This window comes from Bombyx mori, chromosome 23, assembly GCF_030269925.1.
Source record: "Bombyx mori chromosome 23, ASM3026992v2".
Classification (NCBI taxonomy): domain Eukaryota; kingdom Metazoa; phylum Arthropoda; class Insecta; order Lepidoptera; family Bombycidae; genus Bombyx; species Bombyx mori.
The window spans coordinates 11,090,869-11,108,670 of record NC_085129.1 but is presented as its reverse complement, the minus strand read 5'-3'; the positions used below and the strand labels follow the sequence as shown (position 1 = coordinate 11,108,670).

At 35.6% G+C, this 17,802-nt stretch overlaps 1 protein-coding gene and 1 long non-coding RNA gene across 4 annotated transcripts in view; one reads left to right on the top strand and one right to left on the bottom strand.

Annotated features, from left to right (window-relative positions):
- LOC101737516 (lysine-specific demethylase 3A) overlaps positions 1-17,802 on the bottom strand; it is a 158,739-nt gene that overhangs the window by 117,775 nt on the left and 23,162 nt on the right. The window contains exons 1-3 of one of the 3 annotated variants that reach the window (XM_038019501.2): positions 6,664-6,791; positions 3,882-4,031; positions 1,522-1,635 (exon numbers count right to left, since the gene is read on the bottom strand). In XM_038019501.2, the coding sequence (XP_037875429.1) occupies positions 1,522-1,635; positions 3,882-4,031; positions 6,664-6,723 (324 nt within the window). In that variant the 5' untranslated portion in view covers positions 6,724-6,791. Of the gene's footprint in view, positions 1-1,521; positions 1,636-1,749; positions 1,856-3,881; positions 4,032-6,663; positions 6,792-17,802 lie in introns of those variants that run through there. The other 2 variants (XM_004932625.5, XM_062675241.1) reach the window with 2 other exon arrangements.
- On the top strand, positions 13,859-16,062 carry LOC134201095 (uncharacterized). Its single transcript, XR_009976274.1, has 2 exons — positions 13,859-14,847; positions 15,520-16,062. It is a non-coding gene; the product is annotated as an uncharacterized LOC134201095 (long non-coding RNA).

Sequence of the window (17,802 nt, the reverse complement as noted above, 5' to 3'; positions counted from 1 at the left end):
TTTGAATTATGAATTATGCTTTGTTCTAGATCTTAGTCGAAGCGAATTATTTTTCATTTGTCTTCTTCTAAATTGCCTTATTTTGTAAAATTTCTACAGTTATTGTAATTGTTGGCTTTTAAGAAAATATTTATGTTGCGCTATTCGCTCTAAGCTATGAGTGTATTTAAGATAGTTTCTATTCAAAGTAGTTCGCTGTTTCCACTTTCTTTTAGGTGGGTTTATGAGTTCCCGACCGACCTATAGTTTAATGGTTACTGCAGCCATCTCATCACATCACGTGGTATTTATTGGTGGTAGGACATCTTGTCCGCACGGGTAGTTATCGCCACCCTGCCTATTTCTGCCGTGAAGCAGTAATGCGGTTCGGTTGTAAGGGTGGGGCAGCTGTTGTACTGTACTGAGACCTTAGAAATCATACATCAAGGTGAGTGGCGGCATTTACGTCTATAGGCTCCGGTAACCACTTAACACCAGGTCACCTCGTCCACCCGTCTAAGCAATAAAAAACGTCACAACACAAATACCGGAACCGAAATTGAAACGTGAGGTGTAAGTCGCAATTGTATAGTACTAGATGTACTATGCGGGCACATAATATGCCCTACCATCAGTAAATAGTTACTTAACCAAGCTTCCTATATTCCTACCTTCCTATTTAGTGTTTGATGTATTATATGTATGTAACAGAAGTATAACGATTCTACAGAGGCATACATAAAACCATACTAAAATATTAAAATTTATTTTATTTGGAGGACAAACAGTTATTCATGCCTAAATATAGAACGCCATATACATCCCACACCCATTTAAATGTTCCCGCTTCTATAAAATATACCTAGCTAATATGTCAACAAGAGCCAGAATTATAATTTATACACATAAAATAAGATAACAAATGTGTATTTTCCCCTAGAAAGTTATATAACACAGATTTCTTATGTAACTTTATGCAGTGTCTCAACAGTAATAAAAAATATACATTTATCAATTAAACAATTAATAAATCATATCATGTTTGTTAATAACTGGATTAGATTGAATGATATTTCGGTGAGTATAAAATAGGTGCTGTGTTAAGACATCCGAAATACACATAAACGGGAAAAACTATCATTTCATTTTTAATACAAACGAAAGAATCATTTGTATTAAAATAATATGTAAGTGTTTAGTTTTAATATGTACATATGTTAATATTACATTTTGATGGTGATTTATTATAAGCCTGCGCAATTCGATACCTGCCACTTTTCTTAAACTTTCTAGCTGTCATGTGTACCAGTTTCAGGGACTCACTATGGAATTGAGACTTCGACATTATATCTTTGGTAACCATTAAACAACAGTTGGGTGGTGAGTTCTTAATGCATCAAATGCGATTAAAAATAATTTACATTAATGTATTTTTATTTTTATAAAAATAATATTTTTACCAAATTTCAAATACTTGGAACATAAATTTAGTTTTTCCTACAGATGTGACTACTTAATATTCATTAAACAAATAATAATAACCTGATATGGGAGTAGATTAGCGTAGTCCATAAATTGGAGCTGCTTGTCATGCAAATATTCCACTGGCTGGGCGTCAGCCTCTATCGTCAGGTCAGCTGCAAGTTGTGTGAATGTCTGCAACAAAGAGAGAATTTGACTTAATTGATGAAAATATTTCGTGAAAACTTGGTTCAAGCAACATTATAGAAGATACAGTATTTGAGCGTAACATATTTAAACATAAATTACTTATAAGATAATTTCATGTATTTTATTTCTATATTATTCTTTCTAACACTACCTATACACTTAATAAATATGATCACTTTTTTATTTATTTATTAGCGCTCTGATAACCTCCAACGATGAATACAAAACAACACAATAATAAAATGAAACTTATTTTAACGTCAAAACTTTAATTCTACCAACGCCATCTATTGAAATAAACGTTATTTGCAAATTCAAATGTGATTTAGGTCGTTTTAGGGTTGCTAAACAGACTTACAAGCCGATTGAACGTGCCTTATAGTAAAAACACGTACATTTAAATTATGCATCCTGGGGATAACGTAAGGATTGCGTTTTAAAATTCACAACGAACTCTCTTAAGAGACTCGTAAGACATTTTCGTTTCGGCGCGAAGGAGACAAAATTTGTTTTGACCTCAGACAGAACGTGATGTCCATGTTAAAGAGGGCCGCGCGTGAATCCACGATTGGAGGTCGCGCCAGAGGCACGTGCCTGTCACATCAGTGTTTCATTTTAAAACATGCCGCAGTTGCAGGAGAATCGTAAAAGAAATTAGTAGGTACCTACCTAACTCTCATTGCGTTTGAATTAGTGCACAAACGATTGCCAACACTGCCAAAGGTATTACCATCTAATTATAAGGTTAAATAATGATATCTCGAAGAAATCTCTATAAAAGAGGTAATTTTGAAAAGGAGCATTAGAACTATATCAGTTCAATAACAGTTTCTTCAGTTATAAAAATTTTTGATGAAGAAAACACCGTGTTGCACTCATAATTACTAGAGTCAGGAAACCAAAAGAGCTCATGTGAAAATAATTAATACAACTAAACAAAAAAACAAGAATCTTAATTACAGTTGAAATAAATATATAAAAAAACACTAATGATACAATTAAATATAGAAATGTAGAAAATAAAAAAATTAAAGCTGTATTTTCGAAACAGATGCAAAATGTAAAAGATTAAACTTGATTAAAATATTAATTAATATAGCTTCGATTTGTTAAGTGTGCATGTGCAAGTGCATTTTTACTATGAAGATATATCTTATGGAGGCTATCACTCTACTTGGTTTGACTGTGCCTCTGGCCTGGCTGAAGTCCATGAGCGACACTAACCTTTCACCATTAGGTGGGCCGTTATACTTCGTAAACAAAAAAAAACGAGTTTAAACCACCGTCCTGTCTATTTGTATCAAAAAGTAATACTTAATGGGTTCCGGTTTAAAGATCTTAATGGACGCCGTTACTAACGTGGACAATAGTACATTTGTGGATTTCGCCAAACGCTGACCTTATTTGGTCCCTATGTATAATAGGCTAATTTGTATCTCATATTATCATTATCATCATCAACAACAGATATTGATTGCTGCACATAGGCCTCTCCTATAAGAGTCTATCGAGAAACTTGTTGTTCAGAGTAGGAACAACGGTAAAAGTCCTTGTGGATGAAGCCCCATGTACTGAACTGATCAAGTGAAATTCCTTACCAAAACCCCACTTAACGAGTGCGTGCTCCTAGCCTCAGTTCGCGAAATATGGAGAACAGCTGTCAAGGCTATAATAAACAAGGATTTCACATCACTACGACTGCTTTGCCAAGAGTAACTGACTATGGTGACCTCAAGCACCGGTCACCGTCCTCACCGAACCCGTCGCTTGCGACGAAGGGAAGTAAATTAACCAATAGACACAGCCCACTGAGTTTCGCGCCGGATCTTCTCAGTGGGTCGCTTTTCCGATCCGGTGGTAGATAGAATTATTGTATTGTAGAGTGATTGATTGTATTGCGAAGCACTGCTCTTGCTAGGGCTCAGAGCAACACTCCCGGTATGAGCCCCGTGAGCTCACCTACACGTGAAGGAGAAGCTGAAATAGCCTCTCAGGTCTATCAGTATAGGTAGAAAAAAAGGACTCCTTTAAAGGGTTCAGCTCTTAAAATAATAAAATAAATGTTGCATATTGAATTTTAACGCCATCTACCGTCACAAGTGAAAACAAAGTAATAGTTGATTTCGTTACAGGTAGGTCTACCTAGCGGAGATATTGAGAAACTTTTCAGACAGACATGCTGTAGGTACTGTAAATTTCTTGGATTAACACAGGAAGTATGTAATACTTACCAACGCTGGCCATTGCACTTCTTTTCCCTCGACGGTTCTGGGAGCCCAAACTAAAGTCCTTTCTACTAAAAACACGCGAAAAGTTCGTCGCGAATACACAGCTACCCACTCGCGTCGTTGCCATTCTACACCATCGTATTCCACTAAAACCTGTAACAAAAACACGAGGTCAGTAACGATCAACAACGAAATATAAAATTAAACTTGTATTTTAGTTATTTTACTAAGCTCGCGCCACCTATCATCGAGTAGCATAACTTATTTCATGAGTATGTTTGGAACATAAGCTTCTCAGTAATTCTACTAGATGGCGTAACTATTATACTAAAGTGATATAAAATAAAAACCCCGCCCAGCACAACGCTATGCAAAGAAATAGTCAAACTTTTTGTTACATGAAAACTATTATACCCTTTTTTTAAGCCGTTTGCAGATTTTTAAATTAACATTTAAAAAAAAAGCATAAGACAGCCGTTATAGGATTAGTTTTACACATACACTACATCTTAAGAAACAATAATTACGGTAACGTTTATTTATGCTAAACATAAACAGAACACAAAAATAAGACAGTTTATAAAAAAGTCCGAATCATAATATGACAGCTGTTTTTGACCGACTTCGAATGTTAATACAAGTTCTTGTTTTATTAGTGAAGTTTGTGTTTTGTAGATATTATGTAAATAGTAATTGATGACTGTTTTAGCTTTATCTATACTTAATATTATAAAGAGGAAAGATTTGTTTGTTTGTTTGTTTCGAATAGGCTCCGAAACTACTGGACCGATTTGAAAAATTCTTTTTCCATTAGAAGCCGACATTGTCCCTGATGAACATAGGCTACTTTTTTTATTTTTTTTTATTTTATTTTTTTGGTTTCATGTGTGTTTTAATGTTTCCGAAGCGAAGCGAGGGCGGGTCGCTAGTATTTTATAAAATCCTATTTTATATTATAAATAATGGTAGAAACTAATCTCACCGTCACGCTTTTTCTTGAATATTTCCTTTAATGTATCGAATAGAGCATAATGAGGTTTTTTTTAGGTGTGATATAAGACATTGTCAAAATTCAAGATTATTTGAATGAAATTTTACCTGAACTAAAATATTACTAAGAGTTTTATTATTCCTTGAAGCACGATTTTATAAGTCGTCGTGGCCTAAAGGATAAGACGTCCAGTGCATCTAGCGATGCACCGGTGTTTGAATCCCAGGCAGGTACCAATATTTCTAATGAAATATGTACTTAACAAATGTTCATGATTGACTTCCACGGTGAAGGAATAACATCGTGTAATAAAAATCAAACCCGCAAAATTATAATTTGCGTAATTACTGGTGGTAGGACCTCTTGTGAGTCCGCACGGGTAGGTACCCACCACCCTGCCTATTTCTATCATGAAGCAGTAATGCGTTTCGGTTTGAAGGGTGGCGCAGCCATTGTAACTATACTAAGACCTTAGAACTCATATCTCAAGGTGGGTGGCGGTATTTACGTTGTGGATGTCTATGGGCTCCGGTAATCACTTAGCACCAGGTGGACTGTGAACTCGTCCAATCATCTATGCAATAAAAAAAAACGATGACTCGATTAATCGTGAATACATTTGAATGTATTTTAGATGCTTCATTATGATTACGTACTAAACAATAAGTTAATGTTTCTTCATTAATTTAGTGGATAATTGTTCCGTAATTGATAGATCGCTTAAGTTAACGAAACTCTTTCGAATTATTATTATTATTAATGAATGACATAGTTAGATTTTTTGTTCATTTATTAGGTAAATAGGCATGCGTCCGAACATATAAAAACGACATCGCTGCCCGTGGACATCGACAATTACTTCCCGGTCGTCTGTAAATCAAGAAAGACCAGCAGTAGTACTCTTTTTAGTATCGTACGTATCTAAGATACTTAATACTTAAATATTGGGTCTATCACCAAATTCATTAGGTAAGCAAAATTAAATTAGCCTAGTTAAAATAAAATGACAACGCCTATATACGTTAATTATGTAAATAAAGATTTATATAACAGATCATGCATGTAACAAAACGTTCAATAGAAAATATGAACTTTTGAGTTTGTTTCAGCCAGTAACATAAGTATATTTACAGAACATTAGTAACTTCATACACACAAAAAACCCATTGCTTGTATCGTTTTAAAGATAATCGAAAAGTACCGAAACAGGACCCCTATTTATCAATGTTGGGCACGTAAGCACATCCGCAAACAAACTGAATATAAAAACATGTAGACGGTGCATCGAATGCATTGGACACACGTTACGATTTATATGCAACACCAATGTTGTCGAGACGTTAAAATTAAACGTTACGCAATTGTTTTGTTATTGTTTTTCATCGAGGTATTTAGCTCTGCTGTTTTGCGTTCCTGTTACACTTACCTTTTAACACAATATCTTTTTAATTTTAGAACATGGAACTGAAGAATGTATTACAATTTTTAATAAACTAGAAATGGATCGAGACGTTCGCATATATTTTTAAATTATGTTTTTTACAGTGATTTTTTTTAAAGAAACTCAATTTCATTCGTCAAATCACGAATAACACTGATTGCGTGTTCTGAATACATAAAATTATGGAATAATATTTTTTTAAGACACGAAACTAATACGTTTGATTCATTGCAAAAATTCCTCTTCGGATCGACGTTATACAAAAAAAGATCCATAACAAAGTTATGTAATACAATGACATGTAAGTAGAATCTGTATTATTTTATTAACACTGTTATTTAAAGAGTTCTTACCATGATATTCATATTAAATGTGTTCCCGTAATTTCTCGCGCTGTTGCAACGAACTGCCATTATCACGGGTAGACTAAAGAATGCGGGTAGGATGTTAAGAGCAGACAAATCTATCTACCCTCTTCTTTTTGGTTTACAACTAGAACTCGATAACTCGGCCCGACAATAATTTATGTATTAGTAGGTATGTTAATTTTCTATGTGCATATTAAGACCACGTCCGGCGCATTCGTATCTAGTAATGCAACGGTGTTTGAATCCCGCAGGCGGGTACCAATTTTTCTAATGAAATACGTACTTAACAAATGTTCACGATTGACTTCGAAGGAATAGCATCGTGTAATAAAAATCAAACCCGCAAAATTATAATTTGTGGAATTACTGGTGGCAGGACGTCTTGTGATTCCGCACGGGTAGGTACCACCCATGCCTGCCTATTTCTGCCGTGAAGCAGTAATGCGTTTCGGTTTGAGGGATGGGGCCTGTCTACATAATTTTTAATTATTTATTAATACAAAAATGTGTATACCTAAGCAATAAAAAATAAATAAAAAGGTTTTTTTTATTATTTTGGTATATGAAATTATACACTACTGAGCACGCTATTAAAAATCTGGATGATATGGTCAAATACGATTAAAGACATTTAAGAACAACGATCGAAGACCTTAGCAACCGTTTAAAAGAATCCAATGAAACGCCTCGCATTAAATATTAGTACTTCGTTAATCCGTACAGTTATCTGATTTTCATCAATCGCCGTATCGTTAACGTTTGGGAAATGTTCGAATGAATTATGTGGTGTTGAAATATTGGTTATTTGTGTAAACAGGCTTTGTACGCCAGCCAAACGTTTACAACTTGGACGATTAGAAAACCGCACGAAGCAATAGTCAGTCGTCTTTCGACATTCACGACTTTTGAATTCCGACGGGTCACACAACAAGAATGACGTCACAGTTTGTTATTTACTTATCCATTGAATCTGCACTCCTGCGATGTGGAAACGAGTCTGCTATTATTATTAGAATCGTCTAGTACCTACGTCAAGGTTGTAAAACTAGGCCGAGCGCGAGATTATTATTACTTCAATTCAATGGTATAAAACACTATTTAACATACAGGTGGATGTTACAGTAATTATTAATATCAATGCGTATGGCTTGTGAACGCAAAACATGCATCCGAATATTTATACTAGAACACTAAGTAGTATTCAAAAATACGTAGGTTATGTGATCAATCAGCTAACTACATTATCATATGAAATTACGATCTGAAAATTACTATATTGAAAATGCCACAAATTCGGATTACGCTATTGAAAATGAAATTTTTATAAACTAAAAAAAAATTTGATCTACAATATAACAAGTCGCAACAATATTGAGCCTCTGGGTTCCACGAGGAATACGCACATAACTCGTATCTTATGAGCAGTACCCGGTCCTACTAGGTTCAGTGGGTCATTGAACGCTGTTACCGGCGCGGACAAACTATGAATCTCACGATTGTATCTGAAACTAAACATTCGCCGACCTTGAGACGGAAAACTAGTGTGTACAACAAAACTTTAGGTCAACGCACATAACACATTAGCATATTGAACAGATGATTTCATTATTATATTAGCGTGCAGAAGCGTAAAAGGTAAAACGTGCTACAGAATCGTGTTTTTCTGTCTTACATTCTAAATTAAAATTTAAATGATCTTTATTATTTCAATTTAAATGGCTTCAGTAAATAAACCGATGATTAAGCTATTGCATAGCTTCTATCGCGGGCCTTGAGCGCGGCGACTGAATCAAGAATTTCCGTAACGAAAATAACCTGACACCCCCACTACGCCTACTATGTAGCTCGCGTTCAACACATTCATACGTTGCGCTGGTGTAGTGTTTGTGAATAAGCGCGCGGCGTGACGTCGCACTGCATGAACATCATGAAAAGTCTGCCCATCTCTCTCTCACGCGGTCTAGCTTATGAGTGTGAAGGGGACAGTTAATGTTTTGATTTTGTTAATGTTTTTATTATTGTTTTAATATTAAATTATTACTAATTGTAATTGCATAAGTTGATAAAAAATGCTTTGCAATAGCTTTACCGCGGCAGTCCCCGAGTGCCACACGTCTTTTTTTTTCTTCTTTCTAATATTATAAGCTCCCATATCATCAGAAAACGTTTATGAAGTTGTGTAGATATTGAATTTACTAAAATCGTAAAAACTGTCATGTTTCCTGTATCTTTTCAAATATCTCGAGGAAAATCTGAATTATTTTTGTTATTGTAAGTAAACAATATTTTAATGATAATTTGTTTAAACAAGACATTCAAAGTTGTTTGAGCCAAAGATATTTTAGTTTTTGTTTTAGCCTTTACATTGAATTTCAACCTTGTACGTTCATCCCAATTAGGAAACCCTAACCTGTATGCATAGTACCTATAGAGCACGCCTGGATTTTTAAAATACATATATCAATTTGATTCTTTACAATCGTATTTTTCAAACACATTACAATTCAAAAGTAGAATAAGCGTGAGAAAATCTGATAAACACTCCTTGCATATCGGCATGATAACAGTAACCTTGGACGTTCAAAGCAATACATGCTTTTGAATTATGAATTATGCTTTGTTTAGTTCTTAGTTTAAAGTAACGATTTTTCCTTTATCTTCTTCTAAATTATCTTATCTTATAAGCTTTGTACAGTTACTGTTATTGTCGGCACTTAACAGAAGATTTATGCCGCACGAGTCATACCAAGCCATTAGTGCTTTTAAAATAATTTTCATACAAAAATAATTCCCTGTTTCCACACTTTTTTTAATCCTTAGGTGGATGAACGAGCTCATGACGCACTTTTTTCCTACCTATGCTGATAGCTTTGAGAGCCTACATCAGCATTACCAGACGAGTAGGGGAGCTCACGGGACTCAGACCTGGCGAAGTTCCTAGCACTGGCCCTAACAAGAGCAGTGCTTCGCCGAATCTACCACCGGATCGGAAACGCGACCCACTGAGAAGATCCGATGAGAAATTCAGTGGGCTCTGTCTGTGGGTTAGTTTATTCACCGAGCCCTTCGTCGCAAGCGACGGGTTCGACGAGAACGATGACCAGTGCTTGAGGCACCTAAGAGCACCGTTAGTGGATCGGGAGGATCCGAAATGACGTGCTTTGGGCAATGTCGACTGATTACCATTCGGTCCGCACGATCGGGAATGTAGTTACCGGCGCAGTGGTCACAATGAGAGGGTTCGTGTCTAACTGGAACCCATAGACATTATAACTTTAATGGAGCCCCACACTGACACATATTTAAATCTCAATTGTGTAAAATAGCGATAATGCCAACGTTAAAACTGGAACACATGACTGCGGGCTTACAAGGCCCTAGTTCTAGTAACATGGTAATGGTAAAACAAAACAATGCCGCCAATGAAAAAATTACTAAGTGTAGTTACTGGTCATTTTTACACCTTTCTGGTTTTGGATATGATATGGATGCGATACGACTGTTGAAATAGTAAACATCTAATAATATAATAAAGCTTTCTGAACAAACAGTGTTAGGTTCTTTATGGTTATCCGTGGCACTATTCTTTTTGGAACTTTGTCGTATTCGACTAATTCGACGAGAACACTCCTTGCCTATCCTTGGGCAAAACGAAACGTGGAATTGCCTCTAATGTAACTGTATTATAAATATTATCTACAGATTAGCTTAGAGTCAAACGCTGTTAACAACTAAATTTCTTCTAACCCTCAGACACAGCCCACTGAGTTTCTCGCCGGATATTCTCAGTGGGTCGCGTTTCCGATCCGGTGGTAGATTCTGCGAAGCACGGCTCTTGCTAGGGTTCGTGTTAGCAACGTCGTCAGGTTTGAGCCCCGTGAGCTTACCTACTAGTTAAGGTTACGCTGGAATAGCCTCTCAAGGCTACTAGCTTAGGTAGGAAAAAAAAACAATAAAACAAAATTTCTTGTACATTTGTATAAAGCTGTATGTTCGTTGCATTGTCTTAGTCACAGATTGTTGTATATTTCTGAACAGTTTAATTGATTCCGAATCAGAACTTTTTTATTATCTTCAAGTCCGACGTGTTATCTAATTCTGTTGCATGTGATTTACTTTCGCTTTTTAAAACGTTTAAATTAGCACCGTTCACGCAGTCAAATATTTTTTTTTAATTCATTTACAAATTCTCACCATATTTAGATTTCTCGCGTAATGACAAACACGGAGAATTTCTATTTTTATGAAATTCGTCTCTCTATCTATGGATACGCGTAATATTTTGAGACTTAAAAAAAAGTAAAAAGTAAAAAGAAAGTGTATTTCTCAGAACTGCTGTGCAGTAATGATATACCTACCGAAATTATGATAACGAAACTTGTTTAAACAGATCATGAGAACAGTTGTGTGGTTGTTCACCTTGACGCCTCTCGTAAACTTACGTGGTGCAGGTACATTAATCCCAAAAATGTCAAACCCAACCCAAATCGCCAGACAAGGCGTTCGAATATATCTTTGTACTCAAGTTAATTAATTATCGTATGTGTAAATATATAAGTCAATATTTATATAATTTTAAAAACTGCTTTTGTTATAGGAATGGCTACACACGAACTGTTGCAGAATTTGCATTCCAAGCGAAAGATACTAAGCAGGTGTTTTAAAAGCAGGTTAAACTACGTCTAGCTATTTTCAAGGCTTTAGTTCACGTTTATTGTAAGAGTATTCATAAAAATATTAACCGAGAAATACATAAATCTATCTTTTATATATAAAAATGAATTGCTGTTCGTTAGTCTCGCTAAAACTCGAGAACGACTGGACCGATTTGGCTAACTTTGGTCTTGAGTTATTTTTGGAAGTCCAGAGAAGGTTTAAAAGGTAGATAAATATGAAAATGCTCGGAATTAAATAAAAATATCAATTTTGTTTTCCGTTTGATGTGTCCCCCGTCGGACGGATCCCTTTTGTTTGTTTTAAGTTTATTTTATACAAAAGTTTAGGTCTTTTATTTATCGATTGAGGCACTACGAAGTCTGAAGGGTCAGCTAGTATTAGATAAGAAAAGACAAAACAGTTAAGTACCATGTTCCATGTATCTACAATACCTGCCGATACATGTTTCAGCTGATTAGATTTTTTTTTGAAAACGTCAACAATGAAATAAATGAGAAAATGGAAAACAAAAAATCAATCTAAATCTTAAGATACCCAGTGATTATGGTTGAATTTCGATCGTTGGGCGAATATTGGTTATCATAAACAGTCGGTCTCATTATAAAAACACGATGACTAAACAATATTTTTAGGCGGTATAGTGCTGAAAACTTAAGATAAATAATTTTAATTTTTCTATGGTTTTAGGGTTTTAATGACAAATGAAAATTTGTAATTTATTTATACGTTGTAGTTAATGATTGCTGAAACGAGACGAAACTGATAAGAAGTCGATCAATAATTTTGTAAAAAAGTTTTTATTGTCATAGAAATTAAGCGCTCGAGTTACGTAATAAAATTAACATAATTAAACATATTAAAATCTCACAATATTTTCACTGTATTATTTGACGATCGATTTATTATTGACCTTGCTGGCAGTGACCGACCTCGCGTGATCCATATTCAATGAAACAACACTACGCGGGCAAATCGGTTCATCACAACGAACTTACTTATTTCCATTTTTGTATTACCATTATTAAACATGTTATACTGGTGTGTTTGGTCATTAAGCGGCTGCTTAATCTTGATACATCAAACACATTCTTTAATGTGTTTGATGTGGTTTACAAGTTTTTATGAATATGTTTTAAGAGGACATATTTAATAAAAAAACTAATATTGCGACGAAGAAAAAAAACAATCAGCCTTTGTTTGTAATAATATGTTTCGTTTTACATGATACATTACATTCAGAATGCTTTTAGCCCTTCCGCAAAGGTATAGATAACAAAAAACTATTTATCAAATACGTTTTATCAAATCGCTACTATCAGAGAAATCCTAGTAAATTGTGTCAATATCACATAGCATTGCAACGCCTAATGTCAATTGAAAACTCATACCCACTGGTGGTAGGACCTCTTGTGAGTCCGCACGGGTAGTTACCACCACCCCGCCTATTTCTGCCGTGAAGCAGTAATGCGTTTCGCTTTGAAGGGTTGGGCAGCCGTTGTTTCTGTTTTCTGTGGTTTCTGCCGTGAAGCAGTAATGCGTTTCGCTTCGAAGGGTTGGGCAGCCATTGTAACCATACTGAGACCTTAGAACTTATATCTCAAGGTAGGTGGCGCATTTATGTTGTAGATGTCTATGGGCTCCAGTAACCACTTAACACCAGGTGGGCTGTGAGCTCGTCCACCCATATAAGCAAAATAATAATAATCAAGTATTAGCTTCAATGGCCTGATCAGCTCGTACCCGACCTAGTTTTCTACGGTTACCAGGGCTTATAGAATTCACAACGTAAATCCTGCCGCTTCTTTGAAACATGTGATCAAAACCTTTCTTGGATTTTAAACGAAACTGCATTGAAATAACGGTTAATCGACACAAAAGCCAGTATTTTACACCGTACCATGACAGAACTAAGCATAGGTATAGTTGTACCACGCACGAAATCGACAATACTTTTATTTGTTTTGCTTTTAGAGTACGTGATAAAAGTGTTTGTATGGAAGCTTCTTATTTGGTAAAAATACTGAAATGGAAGACTCGCAGTAACTGTAACATAAAATATTTACGAGTACTTCCTAACGATTCTCCCTTCGACGGGCGCACAGTCCGGGCAGTAAAGCTGGATTCCATTTATAAGTGCCTTGCGTTGTGATGTTGATTATAAAGCTCCTCTGATAAAGCCTCCAGTCCGGCGGGATAAAGGGAGCTACCGGTAACGGGGGTTCAGATCACATTAACTCTGAGTACATACGTACAAAATATATATACGTAAATAACTTTAAAAATGGAAAATTTTTTAAATTTATTTATTATTTATTATAAGTATAACGTTTGACTTAGTGGAATTTCTATCGCGGTTTCAGTATTGGTCAAATATATTTGTATGTAGTAGTTCTCTTGTACTGTTTCAAGAGTTCGTGTTCATAAAATGGTCAATGTAATTCTTTCACCTAAATTATTTTGCATTTAAAAAGAACTGTTCTTTATTCAAATATTCCTTGCCGCGAACAGAATGGGGAAGCAGCTGTAAGCGGCACGTGAGATGCATTCTTAGCGGTCATCACACTCATCAGACGGCGAACGTTCTGCTTTGTTGAGAACGTGTCGATTTTTATTTTATTACCTACCTACAGCAGAATGTTTGCTAATTTATGTTTGGTCAGGTAGTTTAGCTCTGAGAAACAAAAGTGTTATTGTCCATAGTTATTTGTTATCTTAACAAACAGTAAGATTACAAAAGCACATTGGATGTGTTTGCTATAATTATTGTTGATCATTATTTGAGGCCGGTGATAGTTAATTTAAAGAAATAATAAAGGCGCCAAAAATGCTCAAGCTTACGGCTTTCGCCCTTTAAGTAGGTCGAATAGGTAGTTACTGCATAATACCTACATTAGAAAGTAAATATGGCAGTGAACAACACAGTCGCAGTGATACAAAAGAGATAATTCAATTATTATATCACTCAACAAAATATTTGACTTTACTACTTACACTACACTACTTACTTCCATTTTACTTACTTAAAGATCCTGGTTTTATCGCTTCTCTATTTAATTACGCGACACACTTTAGTTTTGTGTTTCTTATTAATTTTAATAAGGGAACAAGTTCTTGATTTATATCATATTCGATCATTTATTACTAAATTGTTCTTTTATCGTATCCATCAGCAGCAAGTGTTATTAACCCTAAAGATGGGAAAACAAGTGACCAAGTCCAAATTCGGTTTTGAGTTCTATTTCAAGGCAACAGACGAATTAGGTGTTATCTAATGACGGGCAGTTGGAAGATTCTTGGCAGTTTAGATTTCTGTAATAGCCTTTTCAAGATCTTTCTTTTCCAACAACCTTGGAAACAGAGTTGCATTTATAATTGAAGAATGACGTAATAAAAGAGTTAAGAACCAAACGTCTCGGAAAAATATTTATTCATTAAAATATTTAGTATCTAGTAGTTTGGTATCAAGCAACGAAATGGGCGTGAATATTTCAGGTACAGTTGTTTCTTTAAAAATAAATAGTTCGATACAAAACAAATCTTTTTTAAAAATACCATTTTAATTTGGGTCACTATAGGCTTCGATTTTTCCCAATGAGAGTGAACTTTAGTGTATTTACTTTATGGAGATGGAATACTTAGTTTTTGTTCCTTTTATTTTTTCTTGTAGGTAATACTTTATTTTTATATAAAAAATAGAGAGCAAAGGTAAAGTTTTTGATGTTTTTAAGAGAACAAACGAAATAAAGGGAGATAAAAAATTGTGTTTCACTCAATTAGGTACGTTCTGTTTGTGGCAAGGTCACATCAGTGTTCGTAGCGAATCGCAATGTCGAGGTATCTTGAGCATGGATAAATCAAATATAGTTATTTGAATCGACCAGATGTAGTATTGAAAATAAATGCTCAATATTCCTGTGGCTCACCGTACCAACGTGTCCATCCTCTTAGAACTCAACTTCTATATAGGGTAATAGAGTACTTCACTCATATTTACAAGTAATGGAATGTAACTATACTTGAGACCTTAGAACTTATATCGCAAGTAGGGTGGCGCCTTTACGTCGTAGATGTATATGGTCTCCAGTAACCGCTTAACACCAGGTGGACTGTGAGCTCGTCCAACCATCTAAGCAACAAATAAAAAAAAGATCTGAATGTTTTCAGGTAAGCAGATAGAGAGAACGAGGCTCAGAGGAAAGGTTCAGACACATTGGATACATGGGATTTGCACTAATGACAAACCCCCAAAGGATAAGAGCTGTCAAAATACAGAGTGGTGAAGGTGTTGGTGGTAGTTGTGGAGTTGGTTCAACTACGACATTCACCAACCCATTGATAGTCAGACGATTTTCTTACTGAAATAAAAAGTCAACCATTTGTTTTACAGTATTGCATGCACACGATGGTCCACCAGAAGGCTCTAATTTAGTGGCAATGACAACGAAAAATGAACTAAACGAAGAAATCTATAAATAATTACTGTACCAATACACAACTAATAGATCGCGGACGAACCCATAATTTATATTTTAAATTATATTTATTTGGCCAGTTGGTTGTTCTCTTTTTAAGACAGTTGTATGTTTTTCACATGGCATACTTTTGATTGTTTTCATATTTAGTTCAATTTATTTATAACTTTTTTTCAATATCTTTTAATGTAATATTTTTTAATATTATTTTTATGACAATAAAAGAACAAATGTATTATTATTGTTTAAATCTTTTAATAGAAAATTAACCCGAATAACCTAAACATTACTTGTTTATCAACTTATATTCTGATTGTTTACCAATTTTAATATTATCAATCCAATACAACCCAATCATTAATTGCAGATATTGCAATTTCATTATCAATATTACAAATAGCCAAGTAAGTACATTGACTGAGGTGATTGTCTGATAACAATGATGAAAGTCATTTTGTTGTTGTTATAGAAAACATTCACTTATTATCTATAAAAATGGATATTTGTACAATTTCTTTACTGTAATATTATTCGTATTCTATGAGTTAACTCGTCGTTTTCTGAATTATTTCAATCTTTGCCCAAATTGCACTTCGAGGAACGAAGGACTTTTTGGCGGGAACGCGAGGAGTGAAGTTGTGTGATTTGTTTTATTTTGTCTATTTGGTGTTTTTTTTTATTACCCTTGTAGGCAGACGAGCATACGGCCCACCTGATGGTGAGTGGTTACTGTCGCCCATGGACTTCAGCAATGCCAGGGGCAGAGCCAAGCAAGGGAAACATCGTGGAGGGGAGCTCATTCCATAGCCGGATGATACGTGGCAAAAAAGACCTCTGGAAACGCACTGTGGATGACCGCAGTGGCTTCAGGTACTATGGATGAACTCTACTCTGGTGGCCCAGAGATGGGAGCAGTACTCCACGCGAGGCCGGACTTGTGCTTTAGTGCTGAAGTACCGCTTCGCTCTGTTGAGGACTCCCAGCATTTTGGACGCCAACTTGGCTTTGCCTTCCATATGACTCCGAAACTGGACATCGCTCGAAATGTCGACCCCAAGTATCCCGATACTCTCGGAAGGTTGCAAGGATACTCCTTGGAATTGCGGCGCCATGACAAAGGGGTCCTTCTTCGCAGTGAACGCGCAAACTTGTATCTTTAACGGGTTGAATTGAACCAAGTTCAATTCACCCCATTTGGAGATTCGCCCCAGAGAGTTCTCCACTTCAGACACAAGTTTTGATCGTCTCTCTTGCACCACACTCCGAGAGAGACTCTGATGGCCGATATATCGCGCATCCCCCGTGCTGTCATCCGCATAGCAATGCATGCCATCAATAGACAGCATGTCATTGATATAGAGGATGAAAAGCGTGGGGGAGAGCACCGAACCTTGTGGAACGCCAGCGTTAATGGTCATGGTATCAGAACAGTCACCGTCTACAACGACCGTGATGCTCCGCCCATCCAAAAAGCTAGCGATCCACTTGCAGAGACTCTCGGGGATTCCGTGAGATGTGTTTCTTCAGTTTTAAATGTCTAATAACGGGGGCTGTGTTATTAACTGTTTAGTATCTGTGAAAGTGCACAAATGTGGGAAAATAAAACAAAGCCGCTGAACATAACTTCTCCAGATCCTGCAAAAAGTCCACAGAAAAAGTCTCCGCAAATAACCACCATTTTTCTGAGATTATATTTCATCCCATGTCATCTTATCTTATCTCATTTCATTTCATTTCATGCCATGCCATGTTTCATATTAATCAACTTTATTACATTTCACTTCATATTATCATTTTTCATATATAAAAATGTGATAGTGCAGTTTTCATTAAAACTAAAATTAGACTTGACCTAAGGGTCTTAGTTACCAGGTCATTAAATCCCTTAAAAAAACGGGGAAAGATTGTAATATACTCTCAAGTGAGGGTAGATAGATGGTGCTCGAATCTTTTCAACAAATGATTGTATTTCATA